This window comes from Typopeltis vanoorti, chromosome 8 (assembly GCF_054136105.1).
Source record: "Typopeltis vanoorti isolate ZY-2024b chromosome 8, IOZ_Tvanoo_1.0, whole genome shotgun sequence".
NCBI classification, from domain to species: Eukaryota; Metazoa; Arthropoda; class Arachnida; order Uropygi; family Thelyphonidae; genus Typopeltis; species Typopeltis vanoorti.
This window is the reverse complement of record NC_143556.1, coordinates 78,960,715-78,976,764: the sequence shown is the minus strand read 5'-3', so window position 1 is coordinate 78,976,764 and position 16,050 is coordinate 78,960,715. Positions and strand designations below refer to the sequence as shown.

Genomic DNA, 16,050 nt, shown 5'->3' with positions numbered 1-16,050 from the left:
GACACATGTGAGGAAGGAAAAGGATTTTATTCATTTATTAAGGGATAACTATCTGAGACAGCATGTAATTGAAAATACTAGGGGTGTGAGAGTGCTTGACCTGGTAATAGCATCTGAGAATTTGACTGTAATGAATATGACCATGTTGCCACCTATTGGTGAGAGTGATCATAAGGTCTTGACCTGGGAGGTGGCTAAAGGTGTGGAATTTTCGATTAAGACAGGGTATATGGAATTACCGTGCTGGCAAGTATGACAAGCTTAGGAGATTGCTTGGATCAGTGCCATGGCAAGTACAACTGCAAGGGCTGGACGTTGATAGAGCATGGGAAGTGGTCAAGGAGCATTTACAGGAGGTAATGGCTGATTGTATACCTAGGGTCTGAATAGTAAAACAAGTAGAGGTTAAATGGATGAATAACACCATTAAGCTTGAGCTGCAAAAAAAAGAAACAACTGTGGAGGGAATTTAAAGAAAGGGGTGACCTACAGGCACATGAACTGTATAAAGTGCAGGCCAGAAAGGTAACGAGTGTGGTAAAAAAAGCAAAAGCGGATTATGAAAGGAAACTAGCTTTGCAAGCAAAAGAGAATCCAAAACAGTTCTTTCAATATGCTGCAAGTAAGAAAAAAACTGTACACGGTAAAATGATTTTAAGGAATGACGATGGTAAGGAGGTCACTGAATCAGTCGATATAGTGGAGTTACTGAGCGTGCACTTTGCAAAAGCATATCATCCAGGTGGTGACATTGAAAAAATGAAGGAACCATTAGTTTATACGGGAATAGTGATGAATGAAGTGGAGGTGACTGGTCTATTACAGAACCTTAATGTGAACACATTTGTGGGATTGTATGGTATACCGGCACGGGTCTTGCGTGAAGCGGCTAAAGAATTATCAGTGCCCTTGACCAAGTTGTTTAATCTGAGTCTCAGGTCTGGCTTAGTCCCGAAGGTGTGGAAAGAGGGGAAAATAGTTTCACTGCATAAAGGAGGATCCAAGACTACGGTTGCAAATTACTGACCGATCAGCATATCAGGAGTCGTTGTGAAGGTCTTAGAGAAAGTAGTCAAGGGAAAAATACAGGAATGGATTGATGAAAACGAGATACTGTACAGGGGACAACATGGCTTTGTGAAGGGTAGATCATGCTTCAGTAACTTGCTCAAGCTTTATAACAAGGTGACGTCTGAACTGGATAAGGGAAATGGGTTTACAGTGATACTGCTGGACCTGGCAAAGGCATTTGACAGGATACCACATGGAATACTAATCCGTAAACTACAACATATGGGAATGGATATAGGGTTGGTGAGGTGGATAGGTGGTTGGTTGATGGAGAGATATCAAATAGTAGTTTATTCAGGAGTAGAGTCCAAAAGACGGCCTGTGACTAGTGGTGTGCCGCAAGGCTCTGTTCCTGGACCACTGCTGTTTAATCTGTTCATTAACGATATAGGGAAGGATCTAAGTGGAACAGTTCATTTGTTCGCTGATGATGCAAAGTTGGGTAGGGCAATAGTGAATGCAGATGACGTCAAAGTCTTGCAGGATGACTTAGATAGATTGGAGTTCTGGGCTAAGGAGAATGGATGTCAATTTAATGTGACAAAATGTAAGGTTATGCATTTTGGGGTGAAAAGATTAGCAGCAGTATACCGCATTGGTGGAACTGTACTCCAAGAGATTGATGAGGCCAGGGACTTGGGAGTGTTGGTGGATATTGAGATGAAGTTTAGGGGGCACACTGCAAAAGTAGCTAAATCAGCTCATCAACTCACTTGGTTGTTGAAAAATACCTTGACGAGCAGAGACAAGCAAGTTATTGTACCTCTGTACCGAGCCTTGATAAGACCTCATCTCGACTACTGTGCCCAGATTTGGTCACCTCGGTTCCTTCTTGATGGGGAGGAGGTGGAGAGGATCCAGAGGCGAGTGACTAAGATGATAACAGGTCTATGGAATGAACCATATGAGAACAGGTTGAAGATTTGTGGGTTGCAGAAACTAGTTGATAGGCGGAGGAGGGGAGATATGATCGAGACATTCAAATTGCTAAAGGGATTCTATAGGATTAATTCAGAGGATATTTTTGAGATCAGGACTGGTGGTGGGAGAACTAGGGGACACCTATGGAAGCTGGGCAAGAGTGTGGTTAGCAGGGGTGTTAGAGCTGGGTTCTTTACTTTTAGAGTGGTAAATGAGTGGAATAAGCTGCCAGAGTCTGTTGTGGGTGCTATGATGGTGAACGAGTTCAAGACAAGGTATGATAGATACTCTGAGAATGTAATCGCATAGTTGTGTGGACATGATGTTTAGGGCCTCCCTCAATGAGTCTAAGGACTCCTGGAGTCGCCCGAAATAATAATAATAATAATATTTCATGAGTATTTTAAAAATAACTCTCACATATGCAATCCACAATAAATAAATTAAATTAATTAATTTCTTTATTGTGAAAAACTTTTCTTAGAAATAATGAACTGGAATGCTCATGCTTTCCTTTCTGTAAAATTTTTAAAGTATTTATGTTGTATATTGCAGGCTGTTGAACAGTTTCGGATGATTGAAGATAGAGATAAAGTTCTTGTATGTTTGTCTGGAGGAAAAGATTCTATGTCTTTACTACATACATTACATCAATACCAGTTTTATGCAAAAAAGAAGGTAATATACATTTTGTAAAATTCTGATGTAATGGGTACCAAATTGCATTATTTATCAAAAATGACTTAAGTAATAAATTTCAGCGCTGTCGAGATGCAACACAATATACAGCATTTTATGTGGGATAGTTATGAGATTAACCTTTACAAATTTATAGTATATTTCACAAGAACCTATACTCTTGTTTTAATTCTTACTGAATTATAAGCAAAGTTTGCACGTGAAGTATATACATACAAGTTGTGAAGTATCTTCACAACTTGTATGTAGAGGCTGTTGACTTCACATCAATTGCCTTAGTAGCCAATAATGCAGAGCATTATGGGAAGAATCTTTATTGAGATCTATCAGTAGGAGCTACACCTGAGAAGATACTATAGTCGACGAATAACATTTCTGGCTAGATGGGTGAAGCAAAATTGCTTTAATCTGTAATTGCTTCACCCAGTTGTCTCTAATGAAAGAACTTTGAATGGAGTGTTTATGAACTATTTGCTCTCCTAGTGAGGGCAGTGAAATTAGCTGTGTTCAGCTGAACTTAAGATAGACTTAGGCATTTTATATTTGTAGCTTTCCACTTCATTATATTCTGAAGAGTCCTTGATTAGCGGGTTTGTGTGGTTGCTTGTCTTGGTAAAGAACTTCTCAGCTAGATCTAGGAGAAGGGAGGAGATTTAAGGGATGTTGATGTCTCTATGGATCTGGGAGTTTCTAATATACCAAGGGGCATCTAGAATCATCCTCGGGCACTTATTCTGTAATCTCTGTAGTTTTAGAATATTTGAGTTCGCAGTGTGGCTCCATGTGGGGGATGCATAAGTGATGACTGGTCGTATAACCATCTTGTAAATTGTTAATTTTGTTTGAGTATCCAGTTTACTTTGTCTGTTGATCACAGGGTAGAGCTGTGCTATGACTTTGGATGTCTTGGAAGTAACGTGTCTTATGTGATTACTGAATAGGAGCTTTCTATCCAGAATCACTACTAGATATTTGACTTCTGTCTGCCATGGAATCTTAACTCCCAAAAGATGAATGTCCTCCATATTATGGATTTTCTTTCTTGTAAACAGTATGGCTGAACTTTTCTGGGGGTTTACTTGGATCATCCAGTGTGCCAGCCACCTCTCTAAAATATGTATGCTGGCTTGAAGTCTTCTAGTTGCCAGTTTTGGGCTCAGAGATCTTGCCTTTAATGCAGTATCATCTGCATATAATGCAGTGAATGTTGTTCTCGGGTTCAGAGGGATGTCTGCTACGTAGATTGAGAACAGGAGAGGAGCCAGAAGAGAGCCCTGAGGTATGCCTGCCAAGACCCTGCGTCTGGATGAGATTGTTTCGCCGACCCTAACCTGCATATATCTGTCTTTCAGGTATCAGTTAAGTATTTTTATTAACTTGATTGGCAAGTTAAATTTTATGAGTTTGTAGAGAAGGCCTTGATGCCATACTTTGTCAAATGCCTTCTCTGCATCGATGAAGATGGCAGCTATATTGAGTTTCCAGTTGAAGCCTTTTGTAATGATTTTTACTAGCTGGTGTACTTGTTGAACTGTACTATGGGCCTTGTGGTAGCTGAACTATTCGTTAGACAAAATTCCTAACTTGTCCATTTCTGCTTGGAATCTTCTGAGGATCACTTTCTCTGTCACCTTTCTGAGGCTGGACAACAGCTTTTGGGAAGGTGAGGGTTTCTTCCTGGCTTCTTCAATGGCATGATGGTGGCTGTTTTCCCATGCAGTGAGAAAATGCTGAATCTAAAAATGGCATTGGTAATGTTGGCGAGATAGACTATGGCCTTTCTTGAAAGTAGTTTTACTATTCGGTTAGTTATGCCATCAGGTCCTGGGGCCTTTTTACTGTTTAGGTGAGTGATGATATTTATCATTTCTGCCGGAGTAGTCAAAGTGATACTTTCTGAATTAACAGTGTGCTGTCGTAAAGTTGTCCTGACATGACGATGAATCTTGTATATAAGGTTAATATTTAGATTTGCATAAGATGGGTTGCACTGAGATTCAAGGTTATCAATTAGTGCTTCAGCTTTCTCTTCATCTGTGTGAACTATCCCTTTCTTGGTTTGTATAGGGGGTATGAGTTGCTTTTTGGTGTGGATGGCTCTTAAAAATTTCCAGACAGAGTGATCTTCTGTATTGATGTTAGCCAATTTGGTTTCCCATTGATGGTTTCTGTGTTTTTGAAGAGCTTCACGTACTTGTCTGTTTAGGCTGTTCAATACTGTTTTGTCTTGTGGGGCCCTGGTATTGTGGTATCTCTTTCTGGCTCTATTTTTTGCTCTTATTAGATCCATGATTTCCTTTGGGATGTGGTTGGTTGGGTGGAAGACAGTGGATTGCCTGACTGATTCTATTGCTTTCTGAATTTGTATGGTTAAGTTATTTACTGCTGAGTCTATCTCTTCCTTTTTACTGATGTTGGGCACCGGACCAATATAATCTGGAAGAACCTTGGCTAATTTGTCCCATGGTATGAATGTGTGCGGAGGAGAGAATTGATCTGATGAACCTAGATTAAGCACTATGGGACTGTGGTCAGAAGATAATTTGTTAACTGATTCCGGTTTGCATTGGTGTCTTAAATTTTTAAAAATGACGATATCTAGCACATCCGAGCTTCGTGATGGGCTGAAGTGGATGGACTCGGTCACAACAGCAGAGTTGAGCATTGCGTAGTTGAATAGAGTGTAGCCTTTGGTGTTAATTGTAGAGTTGAACCAAGTTGTGTGTTTTGAATTTAGGTCTCCTGCTATTATTATGGAGTCATTTGATCCAAGTATGGAGTCCAGATCTGTTGTCAGCAGAGGAATGCTCGGAGGATTATAAGCAGCATAGATCTTGAGACTGCCAGCATTGCTGGTATGTACCTCCATGCCGGTCATCTCCAGGTTTACGGTTTGGCTATTGTATTATGACTCAGGTAACTCTTAATATATATATGGCTGTGCCTCCACCTCTTGCTCCAATTCTATCATTTCTGTACATAATATATCCATGGATTTTAGGGTTATTAGCTGGCCTTAGGTCAAGATGATATCATCACTGAGACGAGTTGCAAATTCTTGAAGTTCCAAGACCTTGTTTAACAATCCATTTGCATTCCATGCCACAATCATGAGTGACCCTGGCTTGAACCTTTTACTCATGAGATGGCTGTTATAATGGTTTGAGTGCCTTGTAGGAATCTCTTTCTGGAAGATGGTGAGGGGCTTGTCTTGCTGAATTCTTGCAGCATAGTGGCAAGCGGAGTAGTTAAAACTGATGTTAGGTTGGAGCTTTCTAGCTCGGGAGATGTAGGAAACTTAGTTCGTGCAGCCTAGGCATATGTTTTGGTCCTGGTTGTGGGTCGCGTTCCTTCCTGTGTGGTTGGAGGTGTTTTGGACTGTGGGACGACCTACTTGGTTGCTTCTAGTGTCGTTACGAGTAGGAGCAAGATTGGCTTTTGCCGACCCTTGATTTTTTGGATTGAGACGGCATCCCTTGTAGTTGGCGAGGTGAGGTCCTCTGCAGGAGTAGAGCATAACTTGGTGCAGGTGATGGTTTGGTCCCTCGCCACACTTCAAGCACCTGTAGGCTGCCTTACATAATTTTTGGGCATGCCCGAACCTTTGGCACCTATGACACTGTCCCTGCTGATGCTCTTTTCCTGAGTGGCTCTGTTGATATTTTGAGTCTGCATACTACTCTCAGGTCATAGATTTGCCTTTGTGTATTGCTGATATTCCTCCACTTCTACCTTAGTAGAACCTTCTGTGGGACCATAGGCACAAATAAGTCTCATTGTCCAGTTCCCCATTCTCATATTTGCCCACATTACTCTACTTGAGACTGACTGCCATTCAAGAAGATTAGCCTCGTATTTTGTGTTGAATACTATGGCTACTCCTTCTTTTCCTTGATTGTTATTGCCTGAATATAACATTTTGTATTTATTGCTCAGAAAGATCTCACCAGTTTTGGTCTTTTTTGTTTCAGTCACCCCTATTATGTCGATCTGGTACTTATCTAATTCCTCAGCTAGCTCCATTTCTTTGCCATTCAGGCTTCTTACGTTGATAGTACCGATCTTTAACTCTGGTGATGTTGAGTTGGGGTTTGTTTTCAGATTTGTTCCAGTAGCTGACTTTTCGCTGTTCGCCCTGGTTCCCTGGCGAAAACAACGGGGGCCTTGTTTAACCGGGCGACGCCCCAGCCGGCATGAAATTTTGTCATGTTGTACCATCATTTTTTTATTTTGGTTTAACCAATAAGAATACAATTTGGTCGGCTAAATCCCAAATTGCCAGCCCATCCTCGTTCATTCAGTATCAAAGTAGATACCCAACAGGGTGCACCACGAGAAGGTGAGGATTGGACATTAGGTCAGAAGCCCTGGTCGGTTCTCCGCATTCCTTTAAAGGCTATGTGGAGGTCTCCTCTCAGTTATACAGCTTTGACCCTTAAGCACCCCTGACTCCTATTATTTTTAAATAAAATTTATTCAACTGGTATCCCCCCAATAGAATGGAAAAAAGCAATTGTGATTCCTATCTTTAAAAAAGGTAATAGAGATGACCCTAAAAACTATTGAGGCATCAGTATACTAAATTCCTGTTACAAAATATATAGTAGAATCTTAAATAGCAAACTAATGAAATATTCCAAAAACTTTATTTTAGAAGTACAGAATGGATTTAGAAAAGGACGATCATGTATAGAGCCGGCCTTTTGCCTAAAATTAATAATGGAGAAAAGAAGAGAATACAATTTAGAAACACATATTGCATTTATTGACTTTGAAAAAGCATTTGACAAAGTTAAAAAAAACATATTATTTAACATATTAAAAGAAAGACAAATACCAAATAATATCCTAAAAGCTATCACAAGTATATATGAAAATAATCAAATACAAATAAGATTAAATCAAGAGCTATCATATACAAGAGAGATAAACCAAGGGGTCCAACAAGGATGTCCCCTCTCAGCAACTCTTTTTAATATTTATTTAAATGAAATGATAATAAAATGGAATAAAAATTTACATCAAGGAATTAAACTTTCTCCTACAGTGAACTTAAACACTCTCCTTTTTGCCTACAACCAAATAATAATTTCAAATTCTGAAGATAACTTACAGAAAACTATTTTAGATCTAAATGAGATAGCCAAAGATTATGGTATGATAATATCAACAGAAAAATCAAAAACTATGGCCTTTAAAGGACAAGATCCAGCAAGAACTAAAATAGTAATATATAACAAGATCTTACAACAGGTGAATTAATTTAACTACCTAGGATGTATGATCACATATGAAAATGAAAAAGATATAAATGTAAAAATTACAAAATATTTAAAAATAACAGGTGTAATTAACTCTATATTTAAACCAAACCTAGTTCAAAAGCAAACCAGACTAAAAGTATACAGTACATTATTCCTACCAGTCTTAATGTATGGAAGCGAAATCTGGACAATAAAACAAAAAGACAAACAAAGATTAATAACAGCTGAAATGAAGTTTATGAGAAAAACTGCAAAGTATACTCTATTTGATCACAAAAGAAATGAAGAAATTATGAAAGAATTAAACCAAGAAACAGTAATAGAAAAAATTTAAAAATATAAACATAAATGGATGGAACACATTCAAAGAATGAAAACAGAAAGATTATCAAAACAAGCCTTAAAGTACAAGCCATTAGGAAAAAGAAAATCAGGATGTCCTCTTAAATGATTCAACGATGATTTCTAAGGCCAGAACAGGCCTAAATCCTTGATACGCATGATAATGATGAACTATGATAATGGTAAATAGTACAAAAATTTTCAGTTACTGCAGTTAAAAAAAAATCTGCTACCATGTAAACTACCAAAAAAAATCTCTAAAAACATCAAAAATGCTCCAAAAAATTGCAAATATATATATATATATATATATAAAATCCAACAAATTTTTAAATTTTATGCAATTAAAAAATTTTCAGATTGACAATTTTTTGTTAGATGTCTTAATTCATCATCATCAGATTCCTGCCATGTTCCCTCAAGGGGTGTACAGGATATGAGTACTACATGAAAAATTAACTTCCTATCTACTATTTTCCTCCAAATCAGTCTGTTACTTGTCAAGACTTCAACATTATCAGATCTTATATTTCTACTGTCTAAGGCACTTTGTACCATATCAATCCATCTATATATTGGTCTTCCTCTGGGTCATTTTCCTGCCAACCTGGCAGAGAACACTTGTTTTGCTAATCTTCCCTCGCCCATTCTGTTTAAGTGACCATACCACCTGAGATTAGCTCTGCTAATGCATTCCTGGATGCCGACAATGTCCAGTTCTTTCCTAATATTCTTGTGTTTAATATGATATTGCCATTGATGCCATCTGTTCATGCCTCTGATCTTTCTCAGGACTCTCATATCTGTGGTCTCTAGTCTTTGGTCAAGTGTTTTACTTCTGACCCAGCTCTCAGATTCATAAGTTAAAACTGGTTTGAACACTGTCTTGTATACAGCTAATTTAGCGTTCCGACTAATTTCTCTCTTATTCCATATGAATTTATTCAGTTGACTTCCTACCATGCCAGCTTTGTTGATTCTGTTGTCTATTTCCATATTTAAGTTACCATCTTCACTAAAAATCGTGCCTAAGTAGCTGAAATGCTTTACTTGTTCTATAGGTTCTCCATTCACAATGCAGTTGACATTTCCAATGATTCTGCCTATTTTCATTGTCTTTGTCCTTTTATTGCTGACCTGATTTTTCACTTGGTCAACAATAAATTGTCTTAATTCTTATATCATTGATATGCACCACCTACAGACATTCAAACCTGAGATATTAAAGATGCTAAAAAATTATATTCTTGGTGTAATCGTTTATCCAAGTGTAAGTTAGCAACTTTGTATGTGAAATTGTTCACAAATGGGCTACTTGTATATACAGGCTAATGACTTCACGTCAGTTATCTTAGTATCCCACAATGCATAACGTTATACATGTCTGTAAGGATTTGTGCCTTGCATCAATTGCCCTTTTAGATGTGTATAATGCTATGCATTATGGGAAAGGCCATCAGCCAAACCGATTTCAACCTTTATTGAGGTTTCATCAGTGGGAGCCAGACCCAGAAGGGATACCAAGGTTGATGCAATGCAGTAGTCACATATTTCCTATATACTAAGGCAATTAATGTGAAGTCATTAGCCTCTATATACAAGTAGCCCAGTCATACTTCATGTGCAAACTTTGTTTGCTTACACTTGGACAAAGGATTAAACCAAGAATATAATTTCTTGGCATCTTTAATTTATAGTATAACTAAGTGAAAAAAAAACCACTTCCAAAATTTGGGGCAGTTTCATGCACTCAAATTTGTTAGGGTTTGGAAAGGGTCTCAGGGCTGACCAAAGACCATCCAAATTTCCTAGACCTGACAGGTCCTTACTTAGGTTTCTTGGAGTTGCAAGTGTCATACTTTGGCTTAACAGGCAGGACAACAAATATCAGAATTTCTGAACACATGGACTACATCTGGTTCCACCATTACATCCACTTTGGACTTTCTGACCATGCTTTGGATATATAATGGAATATGCTGGAAAAGGGCCACTTTGCTATACTGCAGCAAATACGAATATGAGAAGCTATTCCTCTAATCTCCCTTAGTCCTGAGAAATTTTCCAATACTCAACAAATATAGGTGCATGAAACTGCCCCAAATTTAGGAAGTGGTAATCCACACATCAACAGTCTAATAGCCAAGACCATCCAATTTAGCCCACTAGACACTGCCATTTAGGACTCTAGGCCCAACACTTTGATTGCCTTTCTTTAGGATATGGAAAGGGTCTCAGGGCTGACTAAAGACCTCATTTACCCAGTGTTAGTGCCTGTGTGCACATATTATTGGTCTGTATTCCCTGATGATAGCAATTTGACTTTGCAAAAATATTGGAAGTATTAATTAAAGTTATTATAATTATTATTGCACTCTCCATGCAGTCAGCAGACTCATCGTGCATTTAACTGACAGCACAAAGTATATTCACTATACTTGGTAATTTCCTCAAAAATAATAGTTATGTAAACAGTAATTATTAATTTCCTGAAGAAGCATGCCATATTTGTGTGAGAAACTAGTTGAATCACTAAAATATTTATAAGAATACTGGAAATCATTATAATGAATAATGAATCATGGTTATAAGTAAAATATTCGAAAATTTAAATAGCAGGGCCATGCAGTGTATGTGTGTTGCGGGGGGGGGGGTCACTTCCACACAGTTCATGTCCAGACTCCAATCAAAGCATAACCTTGGATGATGTCTCCATATGTTGCTGTACTTGGACCTCCCTCTGAGCAAAGCATGCTGCAGTAGGATTATTCACTTGCAGCAGAAGATTTTTGATGTTAAAACAGGACTGTGTTTTGGTAGTATGGAATCTCTCAGGTTGTTCTCACCTCATTCATATGAGACTGGTTGTGAAAGATCTTGAAACTTAAATCATTTGAGCACTACAAGGTTTGTTGATTGAAAAAGATGGAGTATACTGTCATCAGCAAAATGGGATAGGATAGTATTTGTGGTCAGTGAAAGAATGGCATTAATATATGTTAAGATAGGAGTATGTTTTGGTAGTCTGATGAGATTATTCTCACACCACTTGAGATAGTAAGGAGATCATCTTTGACAATGGTTGTAGAAGATCTTGAAGGTTGAATCATTTGGAGGTAATGTGTAAGCGAAAGCACAAAACCCTAGGAGTACCTCAGTATTGATAGAGAAATGCAAAAAATGGAAATAATCATCATAACACATGGTCATCTCAAGAGAGAGAAAACTAGTGATCCACTTTGAAGAACAGAAAGCAAACAATAAAATAGATGGGGGTCTCCTCTCAGTTATACAGCTTTGACCCTTAAGCACCCCTTTCCATTCTTACATATAATAATTATCTAATTTAGCACAGTATTATTATTATTATACAGGCACCTCCATGTAATCCAAAGACTCATTGTTGGAGACCCAAACTATCTACACATCTATCATACCTCTCCTTGAACCCATTAACAGACAGAACACTCACAACTGACTCTAGCAATCCATTCATTCACCACTCTCCAAGTGAAAAATCTTGTCCTCACACCATTATTACCATTATTAAACCACACTTATACTCAACTGTCAAGGATGACCTCCTTCTCTCTCTAGCCAAGTGCTGAAATATTTCCTCTGCATTAATCCTATAAAACTCTTTAAGTAACTTAAATGTTTCTATCATACTCCCCTCCCTTTTTTTTCACCTTTAAACCCACTTGTGCAACCCACAAATCCTCAATCTGTCCTCATAGAGAGCATTCCACAGCCCACTCACCATCTTGGTTGCTTGCCTGTGGATCCTCTCCACTACTTCATCATCCTCAAGAAACCCAAGTGACCAGACCTAGGTTTCTCAATAATCCAGATGTAGAATTTCAAGGCCTTATAAAGAGGAATAACAACTTTCTTATCTCTACTTGTGTGTTCTTCAATAGCCAAGGAATCCTATGAGCAACCTTTGCAGTATGTGTTCTAAACTTCATCTCTCTATCTACTACCATCCCCAAATTCCTAGCATCATCTAGTTCAGTCACTGTGGTGCACAGCTTGTAATCTATTCATTCCAAAATGCATAACTTTACATTTCTCCACTTTAAACTGACATCCATTATTTTTTGCCCATATGGTAACAGTGCATTGAGTACTGTTATCATATTCAATTTTGTATAATCAGCAAACAACAAATTTCCTAGATCATTTATGTACAAATTAAACAACAGTGGTCCTAGCAGCAAGCCTTATGGCACAGCACCAGTCACATGCTTTCCCCTGGATTCTACTCCAGGAGAAAGTTGTAAATTACTGAGGCATGGCTGACACTTCATAAAGCCATGCTGCCCCTCATAGCATATCATATTCTTATCCACTCATTTCTGAATTCTCTCTTTGAGCATCTTTTCCAGTACCTGTACTACCACTCCTGAAATACTCATTGGTCTATAATACTGCAACGTTGTTAAATTATGCAAAGTTAGAATGTTGCTACTGCAACATTAGAAACCCCCTTTTTTGCAGGAAATATTTTTCCTCTTCCTTGGGACTCAGTCAGAGCTGAAACTTAAATTAAAGAGCCTAGTCAGAGGCATTCACAATTCCCTTGTACATTCTCATAAAATGCAAGCTGATATCCATCCCATCTAATCCCACAATCATATTTATATTGAGATTCTACAATAGCCTAAGAACCTTCAGTTTATCCACCTCTGTTCTTACATCAGTCCCTGTCACAGCAGTAACCTCATTTGGATGATATACCCTTACAAAGTGATCACTCAGTAACTCAAGTATTTTATCTACTTAAGTCACCTCACTACTTAGTACTTGTTAAAGTTATCCTTTCTGTAGTAATTTTTCCTCTTACTTGCCACATAATGAAAGAACTCTTTGATATTTCCTTTGGCATGCTCAGGTTAGTTTTTTCTCATAATTTGATTTTGCATCCCTTGCCATGTTAGGCAGATAAGGTGACTAACCCTTGTACTGTTCATGATCTTGCTGGCCACCTTTCTCCTTATATACCCTTCACAACACTTTTTTTTTTGTGGCTCTTGCTTAATGATACTCCTCATCCATCTAACGCTTACCTGATTAGCCTTCCTGGCTTTGAGTATACAATCTGATATTGTTTCCTCCAGGTACCCTTGACTATCTCCCATGTACTGCTAACATCTCCTCCCACCCCCCCTTACAAATTTTTTATGCCATGGCCTCTTCAAGCTTCCTCCTTGTCTTGTCATAATCACCCACCTGTCTTGTAGTTCTACATATACCCCTTCTTGACAGAAAATTCCACTTCTTGTGCTATGTTTTTGCATTCTTTTAGACTGATTTTTTTAAAATTTTACCTTTCTGGTGCTCTGGTTTTTATCTCATAAGCGTTAAACTGACACATGTTGGTAGTAGTAGAAAGATTTTTTATTTTTTCACTTGGTTACAAAATAAATTGTACTTGCCAAGAAATTATTCTTGTTTACCCCTTTAGTCAAAAATAAGCAAACAAAGTTTGCGTATGGAATATCTTCACATCAGTTGCCTCAGTATTCCATAATGCAGTAATTATGAGGCACCTATGGGGCACAAAACACCTAAGGGGGGCAAAGAAAGTGGAAATCATAGAAAAATTACTTTATTGTAACAAAAGCATTTAATGAAACTATTTATTGACACAAAAACAATATAAAAACAAAAACATAAAATACACTCTGGAAATAAAATAATAAAATGTATAAAATTCACTGTATTGAATAAACTAGTTACGCTTATGGGAACATATCAATATTGCAAAATATACTCATCTCCAATTAAAAATTTATCCATTTTTCTACACTAGAAAAGATTGTTTTTATACCATGTATCACGGTCGTTGTGAATAGGAGTAAAATAACACTGACCATTGACTTCTCATTGTTTGTTGGTCACTGTTGTAGCATTACTGCTGTCTTGCCATTTCAAGCCTTATTTATATTTGCAGAAACATTTCTAGAACATTCAAGACTTCCCGTGATGAAATCGTGAATATTTCCGAAAGGCAAATATGATTCAATGGTCTGTGCAGTGATGCCAGATCTATACAATTTTTGAAAGATTTATTTAATTAAAATTTTAATTAATTCCTAGTTTTATTTTGTTTTTTTGCTAACTTTTATTGGTTTTGTCAGTGTCTGAACACAAGAATTACAAGGGGAGAAGATGGGGGAGGGGGTGCCACAAAAACTATTATTAAAAAATGGGGCACACATGAAAGAGGGTTGAGATAAGGCTGCCATAATGCAAAAGACACTTTCTTGTGGGTACGTGACTCTTCCCACTATGCATGAGCATTGTGGGAAGGGTCACTGAGATCAGTTTTGACTACTATTGGAGTCTCATCTCAATGGGAGCCAGTTCCAGAAGGATACCATGGTTGAAATGATGCAGCTATGGAAAATATGACTTCTACATTAATTCAACCTTAGTATCCTTTTGGATCTGGGCTTCCAGTCATGAGTCCTCAGGTCAAAACTAGTCTGGGTAGTGACCCCTCCCTATCAGGCATAAACTATATAAACGTCTGAAAGGAAGTATGCTTTATATTATGGGGGATACTGAAGCTGTTATGTGAAGTCAACAGCCTCTACACACACACACACACAAGTAACCTAATCTTGAAGATGCTTTGTGCAAAAGCTTGCATTTACTGAGAAAATATAAAATATGAATATGGGTTCATCAGTTTATGATGTTGCTACCCTTCATGACATTAGCAACAATAATAACAATATACAGACATACATTAAAGATACCAAGAAATTATATACTTGGTTTTAATCCTTTTTCCCAAGGAAGCAAAACAATGTTTTGCATGTGAAATATATTCATGCCCGGGCTACTTGTTGTATATAGAGGCTAATGACTACATATCACTTGCCTTAGTATGTATTCCATAATGCAAAGCACACCCCCTTTCAGACATGTATAATGCAATGCATAGTGGGAAGGCCACTGCCCAGACTGGTTTTGACCTTTATTGAGGTCTCATCAGTGGGAGCCAAACCTGGGAGAGATACCAAGTTGAAGTAATGCAGAAATCATACATATCTCATAGACAAGGAAACAAAAGGTGCTTGACCTTATTAATAAAAATCTCTGGATGAGAGAAAGATGTAGAAATATTTTTACCTTGGGTTTATTATGCGTTAAAGATAGCAAGAAATTATATACTTGTTTTCCTCAGGAAAATTGATTAAAACTAAATATATAATTTCTTGGTATCTTTAACATATAATAAACCCAAGGTAAAAAACTTTCTACATCTTTCTCTCATCCAGAGATTTTTATTAATAAGATCAAGCACCTTTTGTCTACTTGTCTACGAGATATGTATGATTTCTGCATTACTTCAACTTGATATCTCTCTTCTGGGTAGTGGCCCTTCCCATTATATATTGCATTATGCATGTCTGAAAGGGGGGGGGGTGCTTTGCATTATGGAATACATACTAAGGCAAGTGATATGTAGTCATTAGCTTCTATATACAAGTAGCTCAGACATGAATATATTTCACGTGCAAAACATTGTTTTGCTTCATTGGGAAAAAGGATTAAAACCAACTATATAATTTCTTGGTATCTTTAAGTATCAAGTAAAAAACTTTCTACAATATACAGACATTTTTATTCTAAGAATTTCACATGAAGAATTGGATTTTCTGTGTATAGTTATTATATTATATTAAAAATAGCTAAAAGTTCCAAGTTTAATTTTGGGTTGTAGTCTAACTGGCACTCT

General features: G+C 37.5%; 1 protein-coding gene across 1 annotated transcript in view; it reads left to right on the top strand.

Annotated features, from left to right (window-relative positions):
- LOC150104149 (uncharacterized) overlaps window positions 1-16,050 on the top strand; it is a 295,320-nt gene that overhangs the window by 198,457 nt on the left and 80,813 nt on the right. Inside the window, exon 15 of the mRNA XM_090396408.1 lies at window positions 2,548-2,670. Within this exon, the coding sequence (XP_090252534.1) occupies window positions 2,548-2,670 (123 nt within the window). The remainder of the gene's footprint in view (window positions 1-2,547; window positions 2,671-16,050) is intronic.